The following is a 16,854-nucleotide window of genomic DNA, read 5'->3' as shown; positions in this document are numbered from 1 at the left end:
TGTGAGTGTGCACGAGAGTGCGTGAGAAAGAAACCACGAGGAAGATGGGGAGAGAAAAAAAAAGTGAGACAACAGAGAGCGAGGAGAAGTGAGGGCAGCGTTTCGTGGTTCACTGTCAGGATAGATAATCGGATTCTCCCTCGGCCACTGTGGGGGATGGGGGGGAAAGGGAACCGAGGACAGACACCAAGATATGTGCTGTGCAGTTTCCTCACAGAAAGCTCCTGCTTTCCCCAGTATCCTTTCTACGTCCTCTCTCCCTCTTCCTGCCCCCACTGCACCTCTGGGACCTCTCGACCCTGCTGTTCCCTTTGCAGAGCAAACACCAGCTTGCTTCATGTCCGTCCACCCCCCCAACCCCATCTGCCCCACCATCGCCATTTTGCCCACGTGCTCTGGAGTTCCATTCCTGGAGTCCCTCCGACTGGCTCCTCCCTGTCCTCTTTCAAGGCAGTCAAGACCTAACTCTTTGACCATGCTTTTGGTCATCTTTTCCCCTCCCCATCCCACCATTCTCAGCTCTCATCCCCAGCTCAGGTGCCCAGCCGACAGCGTCAAGTACTTTGAGATGTCCTTCCAATATGACAAAGGAGTTGTGTCAGTGTTGTTATGTTTCTGGAAGGGAAACACAAAATATTGCTTATGCGACCTGCGGATCTTTCTCTAATAAGGAATTCCGACCCTCGGCAGCTATAAAGGTTGGACCACTCTGTTCTAGTGTATTTCATAGTTCTTCTAACGGAGCAGTTTGTCAGTTTAGGTTGGATTGTCTAGAGAAGGGACGTAGACTGTCGTCTGTATTTAATTGAAGTGCATCTTCTGTAAAATCGCAAGTGTATGTTATTAATGGTGTCTCTGGCTACAAATGTATCCATTGAGACTTCTATTAGGAGAAAGAATTTGTATATGATGTATATTTGCAATGTACAGTTTCTGAGTGAGGAAAGGAAATGCTGCATTTATATGTGCTAAGGGGTCTTGGGACTGGGTTAGGTATCAGGAAGACATGGTTACTGTGCACCAGTTAATCCATCCCCAAACTGAGAGAAGTGCTAAAATGTGATGATTAAAATGTACCATCTTCAGAACAACGCATATCCAGCATGTGTTATAAAACCCATTCTGCAAATGTCTCCTTTAATTCTCCAGACAATGGAAGCTATTGATGTTTTCTGTTTTGGCCACTTACTGTATGAAATGACTTATGGGAGGCCATCAGATACAGTACCAGTGGACAGTTACCCACCTGCTCCCTCATCGAATATAGGTAATAAAATGTTTTAACTGGTTTATTTCTGGTTCAATGTTAATATAATAATAATAATATTCCTTGCATTTGATATAGCGCTTTTCACATTGGGAGGACGTCCCAAAGCGCTTCACAGAACATACTGTAAAGTGAATTGACTGTATATTTGTGGGTGAACGTGGCAGCCAGTTGCGCACAGCAATGTCCCACAAACAGTCGTAGATTGAAAATGACCAATTTATTATTGTTTTTGGTTTTGGAGGGATTATTATTAGGCTCTGTGTGGAGTAAGGAAATTTGCCCAAGGTTTTGCCCTGCCTGGAATTGAACTCGGGTCTCTCGCTTGCAAAGCGAGTGCTCTAACCACTGAGCTACAGGACTCCACAGTATATATAATGTAAACTGCTTTTGAACCACATGTAAATTAGGTTTACCCATTTTTAAAATTCTTCACCAAGTTTAAATTTAGCCTTATTTGAAAGATTCAGTAGGGCGAGGCCATGGAGGGCTTTGTATGTGAGGACCATGGAAGTTGGGGTTCTCAAGATTTTTTTCAGACATTATCTGTCTCATTTGTCTACATAACAGTAGTCACGACAGCTCAAAGTAACTTTAATCAAATACGGTATGTTTCTCTGTTAACATGCTGTAGTTATGTGCCAATTGTTTCCTTTTTGTTGTTTTGAATCAACAACAACAAGATTACGTTTGTATAGCGTCTTTCACGTCGGGAGGACATCCCAAGGCGCTGGACAGAGTACAGCATTTCAGACCAGAGCTGGGGTCGGGGGGGAGGGAGGGGAGGGGAAGGGGGGTGGCCGATGGCATGGTCGAAGAGGAGGGTCTTCAGGTGGGACTTGAAGGAGGCTAAGGAGGGGGTGAGGCAGAGTGATTGGGGGATGGAATTCCAGAGGTTAGGGGCAGAGTGGTTGAAGGCTCTCCCGCCAATGGCGGGGTGGGTGGGTCGGGGGATGTGGAGCAGGCCAGAGCTGGCTGAGCGGAGGGAACGGGTGGGTTAGTAGGGGGTTAGGAGGTCACAGAGGTAGGGTGGGGCGAGGCCATGGAGGGCTTTGTATGTGAGGACCAGGATCTTGAACTGGATCCTCTGAAGGATAGGGAGCCAGTGGAGTCGGGCGAGAATGGGGGAGATGGAGTCATGGAGTTTGGTGCGGGAGAGGACACGGGTTACAGAGTTCTGGATTATCTGCAGCCTGTGGAGGGAGGAGTTGGGAAGGCCGACAACCAGGGCGTTTGCATAGTCGAGCCTGGAGGTGATGAAGGCATGAACAAGAGTTTCAGCAGCCTGAGGTGTGAGGTTGTGGCAGAGTCGGGCGATGTTATGGAGGTGAGGGAAGGCAGAGTGGGTTATGGCTTGAATGTGGGGGAGAAAGGCAGTTGAGGATCGAACAAGACACCTGGTTCCTGACTGGCTGGTGAGTTGTAGTGAGCAACCATGGAGGTTGATGCTGCCAGAGCCTGAGGTGCTGAGGCGCTGGCGCGAGCCAATCAGTAGGGCCTCAGTCTTGTTCACATTCAGCTGTAGGAAATTTGCCCTCATCCAGGACTTGATGTCCGACAGGCAGTCTGTCAGGTCAGCAGTGGTCCTGGAGTTGAGGGCGAAGGCAGAAAGATAGTCATCCACATACATGTGGAAGTTGACCCAATGTCTGTGGATGATGTCACCAAGGGGGAGCATGTAGATATTAAAGAGGAGAGGGCAGAAGCTGGATTGGAGGGGTTCAAAGAGGGAATGGCGAGAGAGAAAGGCGCGGAGCTGGGACGCGACGACTCGTTCCAGGACCTTGGAGAGGAATGGGAGGTGAGAGATGAGGCTTTAGCTGGAGAGGAGGGATGGGTCCAGGGAAGGTTTTTTCAGGATGGGGGTGATGACAGCTTTTTTTAGGGGGGGTTGGAACTGAGCCGGTTGACAAGGAGAGGTTGATGACGTCGGACAGGAGAGGGACCAGAAAGTGGAACTGGGAGATGAGGAGAGAGGCCAAGTCTGCCGATGGACCGTTAGTTTGGATTTGGTCCAAGCGTGTTTGGCAGCTTGCACTTGTGCCTTGAGGGAACAGATGGCTGGTGTACCAGGGGGATTTACGGGAGTATGAGGCAGTTCGGGAATTGAGGAAGGCAAGGGAGTCCAGAATGGAGGAGAGGGAGTTGTGGAGAAAGGAGAGTGAGGAGGGGAGATCGGTCAGGGAGGGCCAGAGGTGTAGGAGTTCGTATGACTCCAGGGCAGTGGAGAGGGAGAGGGAGGAAATTTTTTTCCACGGACGGTATGTGATGGTGGAGGGTTGAGAATGGGGAAGGGGTACAGAAGTGTTGAGGGAGATGAAGTGGTGGTCCGAGATGGCTTTATTGATAATGGTGATGTCCGAGACGGTGAGGCCCCGGGTGATCACCAGGTCAAGGAGGTGGCCAATGTCGTGGGTGGGGGAGTGGATGAGGAGGGAGAGGTTAAGGGAAGAGAGGAGGGAGGAGAAGTCGACAGGTAGAGCAGGAGGGGTTGAAGTGGAGGTTCAAGTGGAAGGGGAAGCTGCCCACAGTTATCTTGCTTGTAGATAGAATAATTATCTGTGGAAGGAACACTCCAGAATGGAATATAAACTGTTTTGTTTTCTCCTTACAGTGGTTGTCTTGCAATCCATTCTCTCGACGGAAGCCTGTAAATCCAGCATGCCAACACTCACCCAACTACTTGACACACAGTAAGTGGCAAAACTATTTTTTTTGTGCCTTTTGTGGTTAAGTCCTGTAGCGTATTGGTTAGAGCACTCGCCTCGCAAGCGAGAGGACCTGGGTTCGATTCCTGGTCAAGGCCTTAGGTAAGTTGTTGTCCACACGCCTCTGTTTACCTAGCAGTAAGGAACCTGGTTGTTAGTTGATTGATGGATCGCTTTTCCGGGGGCAATTATCCATTCAAGCATAAATAATAATTTGGTTACTCAATTCATGATTGCAATTGGCTGGCATATTTCACTCACAAAAAGTACAGTCAATTCACTTTACAGTGTATTCTGTCAACCTCTTTGAAGACAACAACACTGATGTCCGAGACGCTGAATGCCGCGGGTAATCACCAGTTCAAGCGGGTGGCCATGGACGTGTGTGGCTGAGTGGATGTGGGGGGAGAGGTTGTGAGAGAAGAGGGAGATGTCAGGGAAGATAGAGCAAGAGGAGGTGAAGTGCAGGTTGAAGTCACCTAGAATGAGGCGTTCAGAACAGAAGCAGAGTGAAACTAGAAGGGTGGAGATGTCAGAGGACGTTGGGGGAGGGTTTGGGAGGGCGATAAACTAGGAGAATTTTAAGGGAGAGATTGGAGGATGGTAGAGGATTTAGTGTTCGAAGGAGAGGAATGAGCTGGAGGAGTTAGGGCAAAGGCCAAGTGAGGACTTGGGAGATGAGCCACATCACCACCACGGAGGTTAGATTATGGGCTGGGCCAATAGAAAAGTGCGGTTGCTCTTCTCCTCTCGCTTGCGAGGTGAGTGCACGCCCCTCGCCGCCCCCCCCCCCCCCCCCTCGCCGCCCCCCCCCTCGCCGCCCCCCCCCCCCCGCCGCTCTTTGAAAGTCTGTTCTTTAACATACAGATCTGTATTGCATTGTTTTCTTTTAGGTTATTCAGTGACGTGTTGTTTAATTCTGAAAAGCCACAGTTTAAGGTAAGTCAGAGGGACTTTTATGAACATTTATTGGTGATCACTATTTTGGAGCAACATTTCAATATTTTGACTCTGGCTTCTCAGCCCTATATTGTCACACAGTAGCTAAGAATCACGCCTTTTTAAGATTTTATTTATTTTGGGGCGATTTAATTATGAGCTCACACTTCTGATGTGAATGCAGCAAAATTAAATAGGCTGTGTGAATTATCGGATATATAGTACTTGCTGAGTGTTGGATTAAATGTTTACAAAGATCAGGAGATTAGCAGTGCTGCTAATTGGGAGTAACATCATAATGTGTTGGAATAAAATTGCCAGGATCAGAATGTTGAGATTGAATCAAATCCTAAGTGTTTCCTCTTAGAGAGTACAATGAATTGTTTTCCCATTAATATTTGGTAAATTGCCAGGAGATTTTTATCTTTATTAAAAACACAAACTTTGGTCTAACATGGAGACATTAAAAATCTCTGTTCCTCTTGCCCATGACTTTTCAGAAGTAACGAGCAGAATTTAAGAATTTTGAAGAAAATGAAGATAAAAGGTGTCTCACAACATTGAATTTTAGTTCAATTAGCATTCTGTCAGTAAAGGTCAAGGTGTTAAAAGGCTATAATTTATTCATTGTAGAAAGGTGATTCACTATACAGGTAATTTCTAGAACTCTTCTAGAAAGTCCTATGTTAACATTTTAGTTCCAAATGTTAGCTGTTGTATTATAAACATTATATTATATACATTAGAAACCTGCGTCTTTCAAACTACACTTCTAACATTTCCTGATCACATTTTGAATATGTTTTGAATTCTTTCAGCATCCACCTGTATCATTGTGCTTGAGAAAGGGGTGTGGTTTGAAAATGCTCACTTTTATTTTTTAACATTGGCCATTGTAACTATAATGGGTGACTCCTTTTACAGTGAATACAAATTTCCTGCCGGCATAATTTGTGTTGTTTGATTTGTTTTCATACCAAATGCTGTTTTAGAATTGGGGTCAGAATCTAGATTTGTCAGCTGCAGTTAACGTTATTTGATGTGGCAACTAATCCGCAGAACTTGTATTAAGGAAATTTGCAGTTGATCAAGCAACCTATTCTAGTTTTAACCTATATCTATATCTGTGCTTCATAGAAAATTTCCCCCATCCCTCCCAGAAAAATAGGGAATTTTCTAATGAGCACATGCATTCCTTTCCCTATTGTGCCTCAATGACAAGAGATGCTATGAGTTGTTAATCAGTTGTGTAATTTATCAGGTCTGTGAACGTGCAAAAAGGGCACAACAGTTTATGAGAGTATTAAACGTACATAATTTTCACCGCATGCAAGTCACAGCCCCAGGTGTCACTAAAGTGTTCATGTGAATTTTTTCTAAAAACAAAAAAGTAAAATACACTCCCTTCAACATGGAGATTTAAATGGTTCTGATGAAGGATTGTATACGAAAGGTTATGTTAACCTGTTTCATTCAGGTGCCCAATGGCCTGCTGTGCTTTTGCAGTAAGTGTTCATATTTCAAAGAGCTAAGCGAGTCTGTTTTGAATAATAAAGCAATCAGAGGCATTCCATGATACCAGAAACATTCACCTTTCACATTTTATTACCGGCTTAATCGACTTTTAGATGAAGCTCAAGTATAAATATTATTAAAGATAGTATCTCTTCATTTAATATGTGAGAGAGCAATTATGCAGAAGAACCAGTTTAAAAACTTTTACTTTTACAGCCTGAAAACTGAGTTGTTGCAGATGTTTAGTGCACTTTTCGTTTTGTGTTAGATTCCCAGTAAACTGAAGGAAGCCTTGAAAACAGCAAAAGAATGCATGGAGAAAAGGTTAAATGAAGAACAGAAAGCAGTGAGTCAAGCTCATCTTTACTTATGTAATAAACCAATGATGTCATGCAGTTTATAGCACATTATATGGTTGCAACCCATCTAAATGCTGATATTTTACACAAATCCGTAATACGTTACTTCCTTATGGAAATGTTATGATGCTCTTGGCAATCTTAAAAACCCAAACACGGCTGCTCGAGCGCAGATGGCGGAAAACTGGCCTGACAGTTCACCGCCAACTGTGGCTGGAGCATCTCCACAGCTACCGCCGTTCTTTGACACGCGCAAAAACAGGCTTCTACTCCAACATCACCTTGGAGGCTAAAAACAATCCGAAAATTCTTTTTTCCACCACCCACTACCTCCTCCGTGCCGCCCCTCAGGCCTCTTCAATCTTCATATCCAATGCCAAGTGCGAGATATTTTCATCTAAAATACACATTCGCCAGGCAGCCTCATCCACCTGCCCCTTGTCACCCACCACCTGTCCCCCTCACCCTCCCCATCATCTGCTCCTACTATCACCCCCATCCTACGTTCCTTCCTCTCCATCTCTCCCTCCCTCTCACCCACCATCACCTCAATGAAACCCACCACCTGCTGCCTCGACCCTCTTCCCACCAAATTACTGGTCACCCAGCTCCCCCTCCACTGCCCACTACTGGCTGACGTCATTAACCAGTCCCTCTCCTCCGGATCAGTCCCTGCCCCCCTCAAAACTGCTGTCATCACCCCCCTCCTCAAAAAACCTTCCCTAGATCCCTCAAATCCCAGCCATCAACTGTCCTATTTCTAACCTGCCCTTCCTCGCAAAAATCCTAGAACGCGTTGTTTCCAATCAACTTCGCGCACACTTTGCCTCCCACTCCCTCTTCGAACCCCTCCAGTCCGGTTTCCGCCCACAGTACACAGACTGCTCTTGTGAAAGTCACAAATGACATCCTCTCTATCTATGACCAGGGCTCTCTCTGCCTCCTTGTCCTCCTGGACCTCTCCACTGCGTTCGACACAGTCGATCACGCCATCCTCCTCCAACGCCTTTCCTCCGTCATCCACCTCAGTGGGACCGCACTCGCCTGGTTCGAGTCCTACCTCCCACACCGCGAGCAGTACATCTGCACAAACGGCTTCTCCTCCCGCTCTCACCCAGTGACCTGTGGGGTACCCCAAGGATCAATCCTTGGTCCCCTCCTCTTTCTGATCTACATGCTCCCTCTTGGGGATGTCATCCGCAGACATGGGGTGCACTTCCACATGTATGCGGACGACACCCAACTCTATTTTTCCACCTCTCTTTGCGACCCCCAGTCACCTGATGTTCTGTCAGCCTGCCTGTCAGATCTCAGGAGCTGGATGAGCGCAAATTTCCTTCAGCTGAACATTGACAAGATGGAAGCTATACTCTTTGGCTCTCGTGAACGTCTAAAATCTCACGATTCTCATCTCCTCCCCCTAACTAACCTCCCTCTAAAACTCTCCGCACCCGTACACAACCTAGGCGTTAGGTTTGACCCCCAATTATCCTTCCCCCACATCCTGTCCCTCACCAGCATTGCTTTCTTCCATCTCCGACGCATTGCCCGTCTCCGCCAATACCTCTCTCCGAAAGCCGCTGAAACCCTGGTCCATGCCTGTGTTATCTCTCAGCTGGACTATTCAAATGCCCTCCTCACCGGTCTCCCATTCACTCTCATCCATAAAATACAGATTATACAAAACTCTGCCGCCCGCATCCTGACCTGCACCAAACTCCGCTCCCCGATCACCCCAGTCCTTGCCAGACTGCACTGGCTGCCTGTCCCAGAGAGGATCAGTTTCAAGATCCTCGCCCTTGTCTTCAAATCCCTCCACTACTCTGCACCTCTCTGACCTCCTCTCTCATCAAAATATTACCCGTTGCCTTCGTTCTACCAGGTCTGGCCTCCTCCTCGTCGCCCGAGTTCTCCACTCCACCCTCGGCGGCCGTGCCTTCAGCCACTATGCCCCGAGGCTCTAGAACTCCCTTCCTCACTCCCTTTGTCTCGCTCCCTCCCTTCCCATTTTCAGGTATCTGCTGAAGACCTTTCTCTTTGACCGAGCCTTTGGTCACTTTCCTCCCCCTGGCTCGGCCACGGGATCCATTACTGTGAAGCGCTCTGAGACGCCGTCCGGCGTGGAGGGAGCTATATAAATCCAAGTTGTTGTTGTTGTTATCTTGTTATTGGCTCGGCCAGAAGAGATATAGAAAGTAAAGTTAAGAACGAGGGGAAAGAAAAAAATATAAACATCACTTTTCATTTGTTTAACATAATAGTTGAAGCATATCTTTTATAATTCTAACTACATTGTCAAAACTCGTAGGCTCATCTATGGACAAATGATGCACATTGGCCATAATTATAATAATGATGTATTAATAGCTAGCATATTTTGTCTTTCGCCAGATAATCCATAGGTTTTTAGTTTAAGTATTAGAATATTCTATCATTTAAAAAAAAAATTATTCCAAAAGATTCATCAGCGTAAGAGACTGACACGGGCACAGTCTCATCACGGTTCAGAGGAAGAGAAAAAGAAAAGGAAGACGTTGGCACGAAAGGTGAGTTGATTTGCGATGTACTGTTATGGTAAGTTATAGATTGGGATGGTAGAGCACTTGCTTTGCAAGCGTGAGGACCTGGGTTTGATTCCCGGGTAGGGCGAAACATTGGGCAAGATACCTTACTCCATGCACCTGTGTTCATCTAGCAGTAAATAGGAACCCGATTGTTAGTTGATTGGCGGGTCACTTTCCTGGGGTAATAATTCCTTCAAAAATAAATAATAAATTGGTCACTTAATTAATGACATTGGGACACTGCTGTGCACAATTGGCTGCCGCGTTTCGCCCACAAAATATTCAGTCAATTCACTTTACAGTATATTCTGTGAAGCTCTTTGTGGCGTTTTGAAGATGTGATAAGGTGCTATATCAAATGCGAGGATTATTATTATTTACTGTTGCGTTTTTAATAAAAAATCATACAATTTAATTGCTCAAACATTTAAATTATTGCTCTTTGTATCTGTTTTATATACTCTAACCGGGAAACATAATGTCCTGTCTAATGAATCTTAGATTAGATTGGTTTGTTGTTTGATATAAACATTTTTACGATACTGTACAATTTTCGTTGTTATGCTCTGTAAACCTGTGATGTTCTTCCTTAAATAATCTTATTCTTCTGTTCTGTGTCTTCTACTATAGCAAGCCAAGGTAATGAACTAACATTGGCTCAATAGAGTTCTTTTTGTGTTTTTTGGCTTTTTGAGTTACTTTGCCGATATCATTATTTCATATTTTTTAAACTACACTTTTTTTTAATCCAAATTGCATGCTATGTTGAAGTTTCACAGTTGCTTTGTCTGTGGTTGTATGAATAGAGTATAGTTTAGTCATAATCCTTGTGTTGCATATTCTAAAAGTTATTTTCCTTATGAGCAGAAATCAAAGCAGACTGTAACCGAGAATGAAGCGGATAATTCAGCCAAAAGTAGTAACTCAAACAATGCAAATTCTGGTAGGTCATACTGTACTTGCAATGATTTGTCGTTGCATTCGGAAATTAGAAATCTCAACTTCCACCAGGAAAGGTGCCGCGCTTCTCCCACAAAATATACAGTCAATTCACTTTAAAGTATATTCTGTGAAGGGCTTTGAGACATCACGAAGACATGATGAGGCGCTATATTAAATACAAGGATTATTATATTGCACCTCCGCCTTGCCTCCTCTCTCCCCTCTTTCAAGTCCTGCCTGAAAACTTTCCTCTACGACCATGCTTACAACCACCTCTCCCCGGCTTGGGGTCAGGCACTGTTAAGCACTCTGAGACCCTGCGTTGAGGGCGTTATATAAGTACAAGTTGTTGTATTGTTACTTTGTGTAGTCAGCACAACCTGCTTCATACACTTTAAATCTGCTTAGCAGTCCGAGTCTATTCTTGTCCTGTTTGTGTGGTTATAATGTGGTTGTTAATATGCATCATAATATGCTGGATCCTTGAATGTGGCGTAGTAATGGTGCAGACAATCATATGAGCATTATTTGTTTTAAACGAAGATTTTAAGCCACTGTGATGTACATCTGGTCTATCAAAGCACAATAGGGACATAAATTAGACCATTCTGCAAGCATGTTAATTATCAAGAAATTATTATTTTTAATTTGAAGTGTACTGAATGATTTGAACTGCCTGTTTTGTATTTAATGGACGTGCTAACATAACTTATTTAAAGTAGTTAATTTTTTTCATCATTACACATTTGAATACAAATGGGTTTGAACACCAGAAGCCCCAGAAAAAGCACAGGATTCTGTTACAGAGATCTTGCTGGACCAATTTAAATGTCCCAATCTCAGTTGTTATTGTGATGTAAACAATGGCCATGACCTGAAGATTTATCCAGGATCACATACAGCCACCCACATAAAGATAAATGTATAACACATGATAACACAGGAAGAGTACGCAGAAGCTGTTCTGAAGGAAGTCATCTGATCAGCACTAATCATTGAATAAATCATTTGCTTTATATCCTGTTAGTAATGAACAAATGTGTTATTGGCTTTTTAATTGCTAGTAAAATGGGCAGTGGTCATTGTACATACATGTAGGGAATTTTTTTCATCATTACACATTTGAATACAAATGGGTTTGAACACCAGAAGCCCCAGAAAAAGCATAAGATTACAGAGATCTCGCTGAACCAGTTTAAATGTCCCAATCTCAGTTGGAACATTTAAACTGGTTCTGAAACCATGTATATTACTTGAGTAACCTGAACAGGATGTAATCCTGTATTTGCCAAGCTATGAACTCAACACGGGTCAGTATATGGAACAGAATGTAATTAGCTCCTCAGACAGTACAGAAAGCAAGCTTTGAACTCCCTTTAATAATAGCAACTATTTTACTAGTTTGTAGTCACTATAAAATGTGGAAGGGGAAATTGTGTGAAATTAAATTTAAGCAGAACGAACCCAGAACACTTGGCTATTTTATGGGATCAGTTTGTAAACCCATCTTTCCCCTTCCATTGATAGTTTTAGCTGAAGTAACACATTTAACAAATCCAGAAGATAAAAAAGCAAGTTAGCAAATTCCAAATCAGCTAAAAGAGAAACCGTTAAATATTCACAATAGTCAAGGTACAAATATGTAGATATCAATTGTTGGGGTACCCTTACAATCAGTCTTTCATTAATCTGAGTCAGAATATTTCACACAATGCAAATGTTGTGCAAATAAGGCCATTCCTTCGTAATTGTTTTTAACTAATTTTCCCATTAGGCTCTGGCGCTAGTTCTCCTCTAACATCACCATCTTCGCCTACTCCTTCATCTACTGGTAAGTACGAGCTCCTATGTTCACAAATATATTTAAGGTTAGCAGTTTCTAGGGGGACTTGTGTGCCAAGTTATCACAGGTTTTCTTTCAAAATTCACTTATTGGATTGGTGTTCCAAGATAACATCATCTAATAGCACTATGATGTTTTTTCATTGTTAGATGCTTACTGTCATTCTAATTTGACTAGAATATGCTCAGCTCATTGCTACATTTTATCTAACAAAATTTACTGGAGTTTTCCTGCCAAGTTTTTTTAATGATAATTTAGCATACAAAATCACTTACTGAATTTGTACCATTTTTTGCTCAGAACTGAGTACGTTGAATTATCGTTTTCCCCACTTCTGAGTTTTTTCAATAATTAAACCAATGCCTTTGTGAAGTTAAGAGTGTTGTGAATGAGTTAAACGATTAAGTAGAACAAATAAATTAAGTGGAAACCTGTTTATCATGATCATCTCTTTAATTAGCAAGGGTATTTTGTTATGCTTGATAAATCATTAAGGGTTTATCAACTATAATAATAATAATAATCCTTGCATTTGATATAGTGCTTTTCACATCTTTTCGACGTCTCAAAGCGCTTCACAGAATAGACTGTAAAGTAAATAATAATAATCCTTGCATTTGATATAGCGCTTTTCACGTCGGGAGGACGACCCAAAGCGCTTCACAGAACACACTGTAAAGTGAAATGACTGTATATTTGTGGACGAACGCGGCAGCCAATTGCGCACAGTCGTGGATTGAAAATGACCAATTTATTATTGTTTTTGGAGGAATTATTATTAGGCGTGCGGAGTAAGGAAATTTTCCCAAGGTTGCCAACCTTGCCAAACTTGCCAGCTCTTGCCAGTCTGCAGTCCAACATACTCTGGCCTTGGCTTTTGCTAACCTGTACTGTAGATGTATGGAAATTTCCACATGTAAGTGGCATACATATGCTGAAGTCTAATAATAATAATAAGCCTAATATCTGAACTCTCTGGTTTGCATACTCTTAAGCAGGGTGATGGATTACCACATTTGGCTGACCATCAAAAAAAAACTTTGTATAGAAGTATACCAAGGTAATCTCACTTGCTGTTTAAGGGTTTGTGGCTTTGAGTATAAGGAACTAGCAGTACCCATTACAGCTACGCTTGCAACCAGTTTCATTTCTTTTTTATCTGGCAGTTTGATTGGTCCTTGAAAGGCTTGATCTTTGCTTCTTAGGCATCGTTATCCCTTAAGATTAAGAAAATGTGCTATTGAACTCGTTAGCATCCCTTGTTCACATATTTGCACACATATCCTTTTGGAAGGACTCCTGTGGAAGGACTCAGTGGGAGGACTCCTGTTGGTGTCTCTACATCAATTGGTTAGATAGACACAGACTTTATGAATATAGGTGTATCTCTCTAGAAGTGTGTGTGACCTCTGTCGCTACTTTGTTGCAGATTACCAAACATACCATTTTTGGAGCTTAAAGCATTTCAATTAAAATCTTAATTAATCTTAATTAAAGATCCCCCCCCCAAAAGATGCCCATGACATTCCCCCAAGCAAGACCGTTCCGATGAGGTATATATCATGTCTCTACAGTAATCGGTTATTACGTTCTAGGTGGACAGACAGACATTTTGTCTTTATTAGTATAGAAGAGGGATGCTTGTTGGCCCTAGTACAAAATCTCCAGGTTGTTATTACGTTCAGCAACAAGTAGTTGAACTGCGCAGTGATTGGTTCTTGTTCCGAGCAGCCCTCAGATGTTATACAAAAAGGGCACTTGTGGAATGCTATAATTTCAGTTACTTGATTTTTGAAAATCTCTCCCCTATGCTAATTGAGTTCCCATATATCACTCTCCCCTTTTATTGGCCACCTCATCCAACACATGAAATATGTGGATTTTTAATACAGCCCATTGTTTTTTCTCAATTACTGTAACCAGAGAGTTGAAATTAAATTACATTAACTGGGGGGTGGCTGGCGGGGGAGCAGGGGTGGGCAAGCGGGGGGGAGCAGGGGTGGGTGGGGGGCAGGGATTGGTGAGTGGTGCCCGGGGTTGGGGAGAGGGAGCAGGGGGGAGTTGGGAGAGGGGGAATTGGGGCGGGGGGAGGGAGTTGGGGTGGGAAGAGGGAGTTGGGGGTGGGAAGAGGGAGTTGGGGGTGGGAAGAGGGAGTTGGGGGTGGGAAGAGGGGGGTGGGGGGTTAGAGTGAGTGTGGCAGGGGGAGGTTTGGTGCACCCTGAACTAAACTATGGATTCTCAGACCATGCATATGGCATTTAAAACAAGAAAACTAAAATGCTTTGTGATGTGCTTATAATTGTGATATAATTCTATCCAATGAACCTCTCATGTATTTGCTTTTATATTATGGTTATGGCTGTGTCAACTGTTGGCTTAAACTTTTGAGAAAAATCACGAAATCTGGCAGGTGAAAATTTAATGTCACCATATAAAGCAGATTTTTTAAAATCTGGAGTTAGCAAGTGATCTGAGCTGTAGTTGTTTTATGTCCTATATATATTTTCCAAAATGCTTCTTCATAATGACTTATTGCCTCTTTTTTTCTATGCTGTCGTTGCTGTAGAGCATACTCCATTCTGAGCCTGACTTTGGGGTAATGTAGACCACCCTAAGAATTTTTGGTTACAGAAAAGGGACATAGTCACCAAGGTGATTCAGTTTACTCTTGCATCAATTAATTATGTTGCTCACTATAAATCAAGCCTAATTTGTCTACAGACATACAAAATTTCAAATGTCAACTTTTTGTAAACTTTACTTAGTGGATTTATATTACTAGCAGAACCTTTTGATGCTGACTTTAATTGTTACTTTCCACGCATATTTTCTTCCTTCCCTCTTCGCTTTCTTTATTAAAAGCAATGACTTATGTTGGTTTATGTTGATCTCCTATACCTCACCCAAGAGCCATTTGCTGACCACACAATGTGTTATTTTGTTCTATTTCAACCTAATATGAGTAACCTGTGCAGCAATGTAGAAGTTTTTCCTCTTGGGCGAGCTCTCTTGCACCTTGTTGTAGATCCAAACTCAAGGGTGGTGTGGGAAAAAGTGTATTTTATTCTCAAGAATAACAGCAATTACAATGGCAAGTGATGCAATGCGTTTTCTGATTTGCCTTATTTGACTGACTCCTAAATTTGTTGTGCACAGCTGTGTGTTTGTAAACTGTAGTAAGTTGTTGTTTCTGGCCTTATGATCTTTCTCCTTATTGGTGTCCTTTTAAGATAAAATGAAAACAGACTTGGGTCTGATTTCCTGACGGTTACTTAAAATATCATCGACATCGATCTATACAACTACTACTTTGACTAACTACTGTAGCTCCATCCAATTGGCTCATTTCAATATGCAGCAGCAAGAAAAAGAGATTTATTACCTCCCGGTAATATTTTTTAAAAAGGTGGGAAGTTAATGAATAAGCTGTTTTTTACTTTTTGCACCCAGTATCAACATTGAGTCTAGTGTAGATCCCCAGTATGTATTGGGATGAGGCAGTGAGCAAACAAACCTTCTATGATCATCATTAAATGTCACTGAAAATTAAGAGCTATCAGTTGGTTTTAGGATTTTTGGTGTTACTTGGTATAATGTAATTGTATAATCTGAATTGTGCTGAAACCATAATTTCAATGTAAAATTAACTTTAAATCATTTATCAAATGACTTTTAAACTTTTTCTTCTTTCATCTTACAGGAGTTTTACCAGTCCCTCCACCACCAGCTGCACCTCCACCTCCAAAGTCTGAGGACTACTCTCTACCCCAACACATTTCTACTGCAAACGGTGCAGAACGAGGAGCCTTACTCAGTTCAATTCAAAGCTTTAAAAAGGGGAAGTTGAAGCCCACCGAAACAAATGACCACAGCATTCCAACAATCAAATGATATCAAAGTTGTCTTTGTTGCTGGACTGTTTCCAGTATCAAACCTGAAACACTGATAAGTAAAGTGTTTTGTGTACTACTTGCATATCATTGTTTAGTCAAGTCTTTCTGGAGCTCTTGTACAGGACAATCATTTGTTTTAAAAGCATTTGCTTTTCAAGAATGTTTCATACGTTGCAGCCAATATGCATAGATTTACGTAACTACTTCAGTGCCCCCTTTGTGGACTAGGCTATATTTCTGAAGCAGATACTCATTAAGCTCGTCAATCACCAACTACCTGTGGAGCCAATTTTCTGCAATAATTTTACATGTTGAAGTTAGTAGAAATACAGCAAGTGTGTTTTGCAATAATGTATCTAAATCATTGCCCAATAATCTTAATTCTGAAGAAAGTGCACTTTAAAGATATAATTAACTTGTATCATAAACAAGAAACAGCTGTTTCTATGCAGAAAGATTTTCACAATGGTAATACATGTACAGATTTTCTTGTAAACTATGGCCAGATATTGTTTTAATATTTTTATTAAAATAATTGTCTTCTGTTCTTGCCTTGTGCGCTCTTTGTTACACATTACTGTGCTGAACGTGATCTAAATGAGTGGATCATATTGCAAAGAAAAAAAGTGTTCTTATTAGAAAGATATTTCTAAAAGGCATCATAGAGGATCTGCCATTGCCAGCAAAGTTCACTGAATGTAAACTGATTTGGACTGGTGTTGATATTTAATGATTCAAATCAGGTTCTACACAATTGTGCCTCAGCCCTATCAGCTAATCATTTCCTCTCTTTCCACTCACAGCAGCTAAATCAATTGGTAAAA

General features: G+C 42.4%; 1 protein-coding gene across 6 annotated transcripts in view; it reads left to right on the top strand.

Annotated features, from left to right (window-relative positions):
- pxk (PX domain containing serine/threonine kinase) overlaps positions 1-16,577 on the top strand; it is a 33,559-nt gene extending 16,982 nt beyond the window's left edge. For all 6 annotated transcript variants that reach the window (XM_007910656.2, XM_007910655.2, XM_007910654.2 and 3 more), the window contains 8 exons: positions 1,150-1,267; positions 3,882-3,960; positions 4,869-4,914; positions 6,698-6,775; positions 9,248-9,334; positions 10,220-10,295; positions 12,069-12,125; positions 15,838-16,577. In XM_007910656.2, the coding sequence (XP_007908847.1) occupies positions 1,150-1,267; positions 3,882-3,960; positions 4,869-4,914; positions 6,698-6,775; positions 9,248-9,334; positions 10,220-10,295; positions 12,069-12,125; positions 15,838-16,028 (732 nt within the window). In that variant the 3' untranslated portion in view covers positions 16,029-16,577. The remainder of the gene's footprint in view (positions 1-1,149; positions 1,268-3,881; positions 3,961-4,868; positions 4,915-6,697; positions 6,776-9,247; positions 9,335-10,219; positions 10,296-12,068; positions 12,126-15,837) is intronic.
- The last annotated feature ends 277 nt before the right edge of the window (positions 16,578-16,854 follow it).

Source organism: Callorhinchus milii, unplaced genomic scaffold (assembly GCF_018977255.1).
Source record: "Callorhinchus milii isolate IMCB2004 unplaced genomic scaffold, IMCB_Cmil_1.0 Scaffold12, whole genome shotgun sequence".
Lineage (NCBI taxonomy): Eukaryota > Metazoa > Chordata > Chondrichthyes > Chimaeriformes > Callorhinchidae > Callorhinchus > Callorhinchus milii.
Note: the sequence above shows the minus strand (reverse complement) of the source record. Positions and strands in the feature narration are given on the sequence as shown.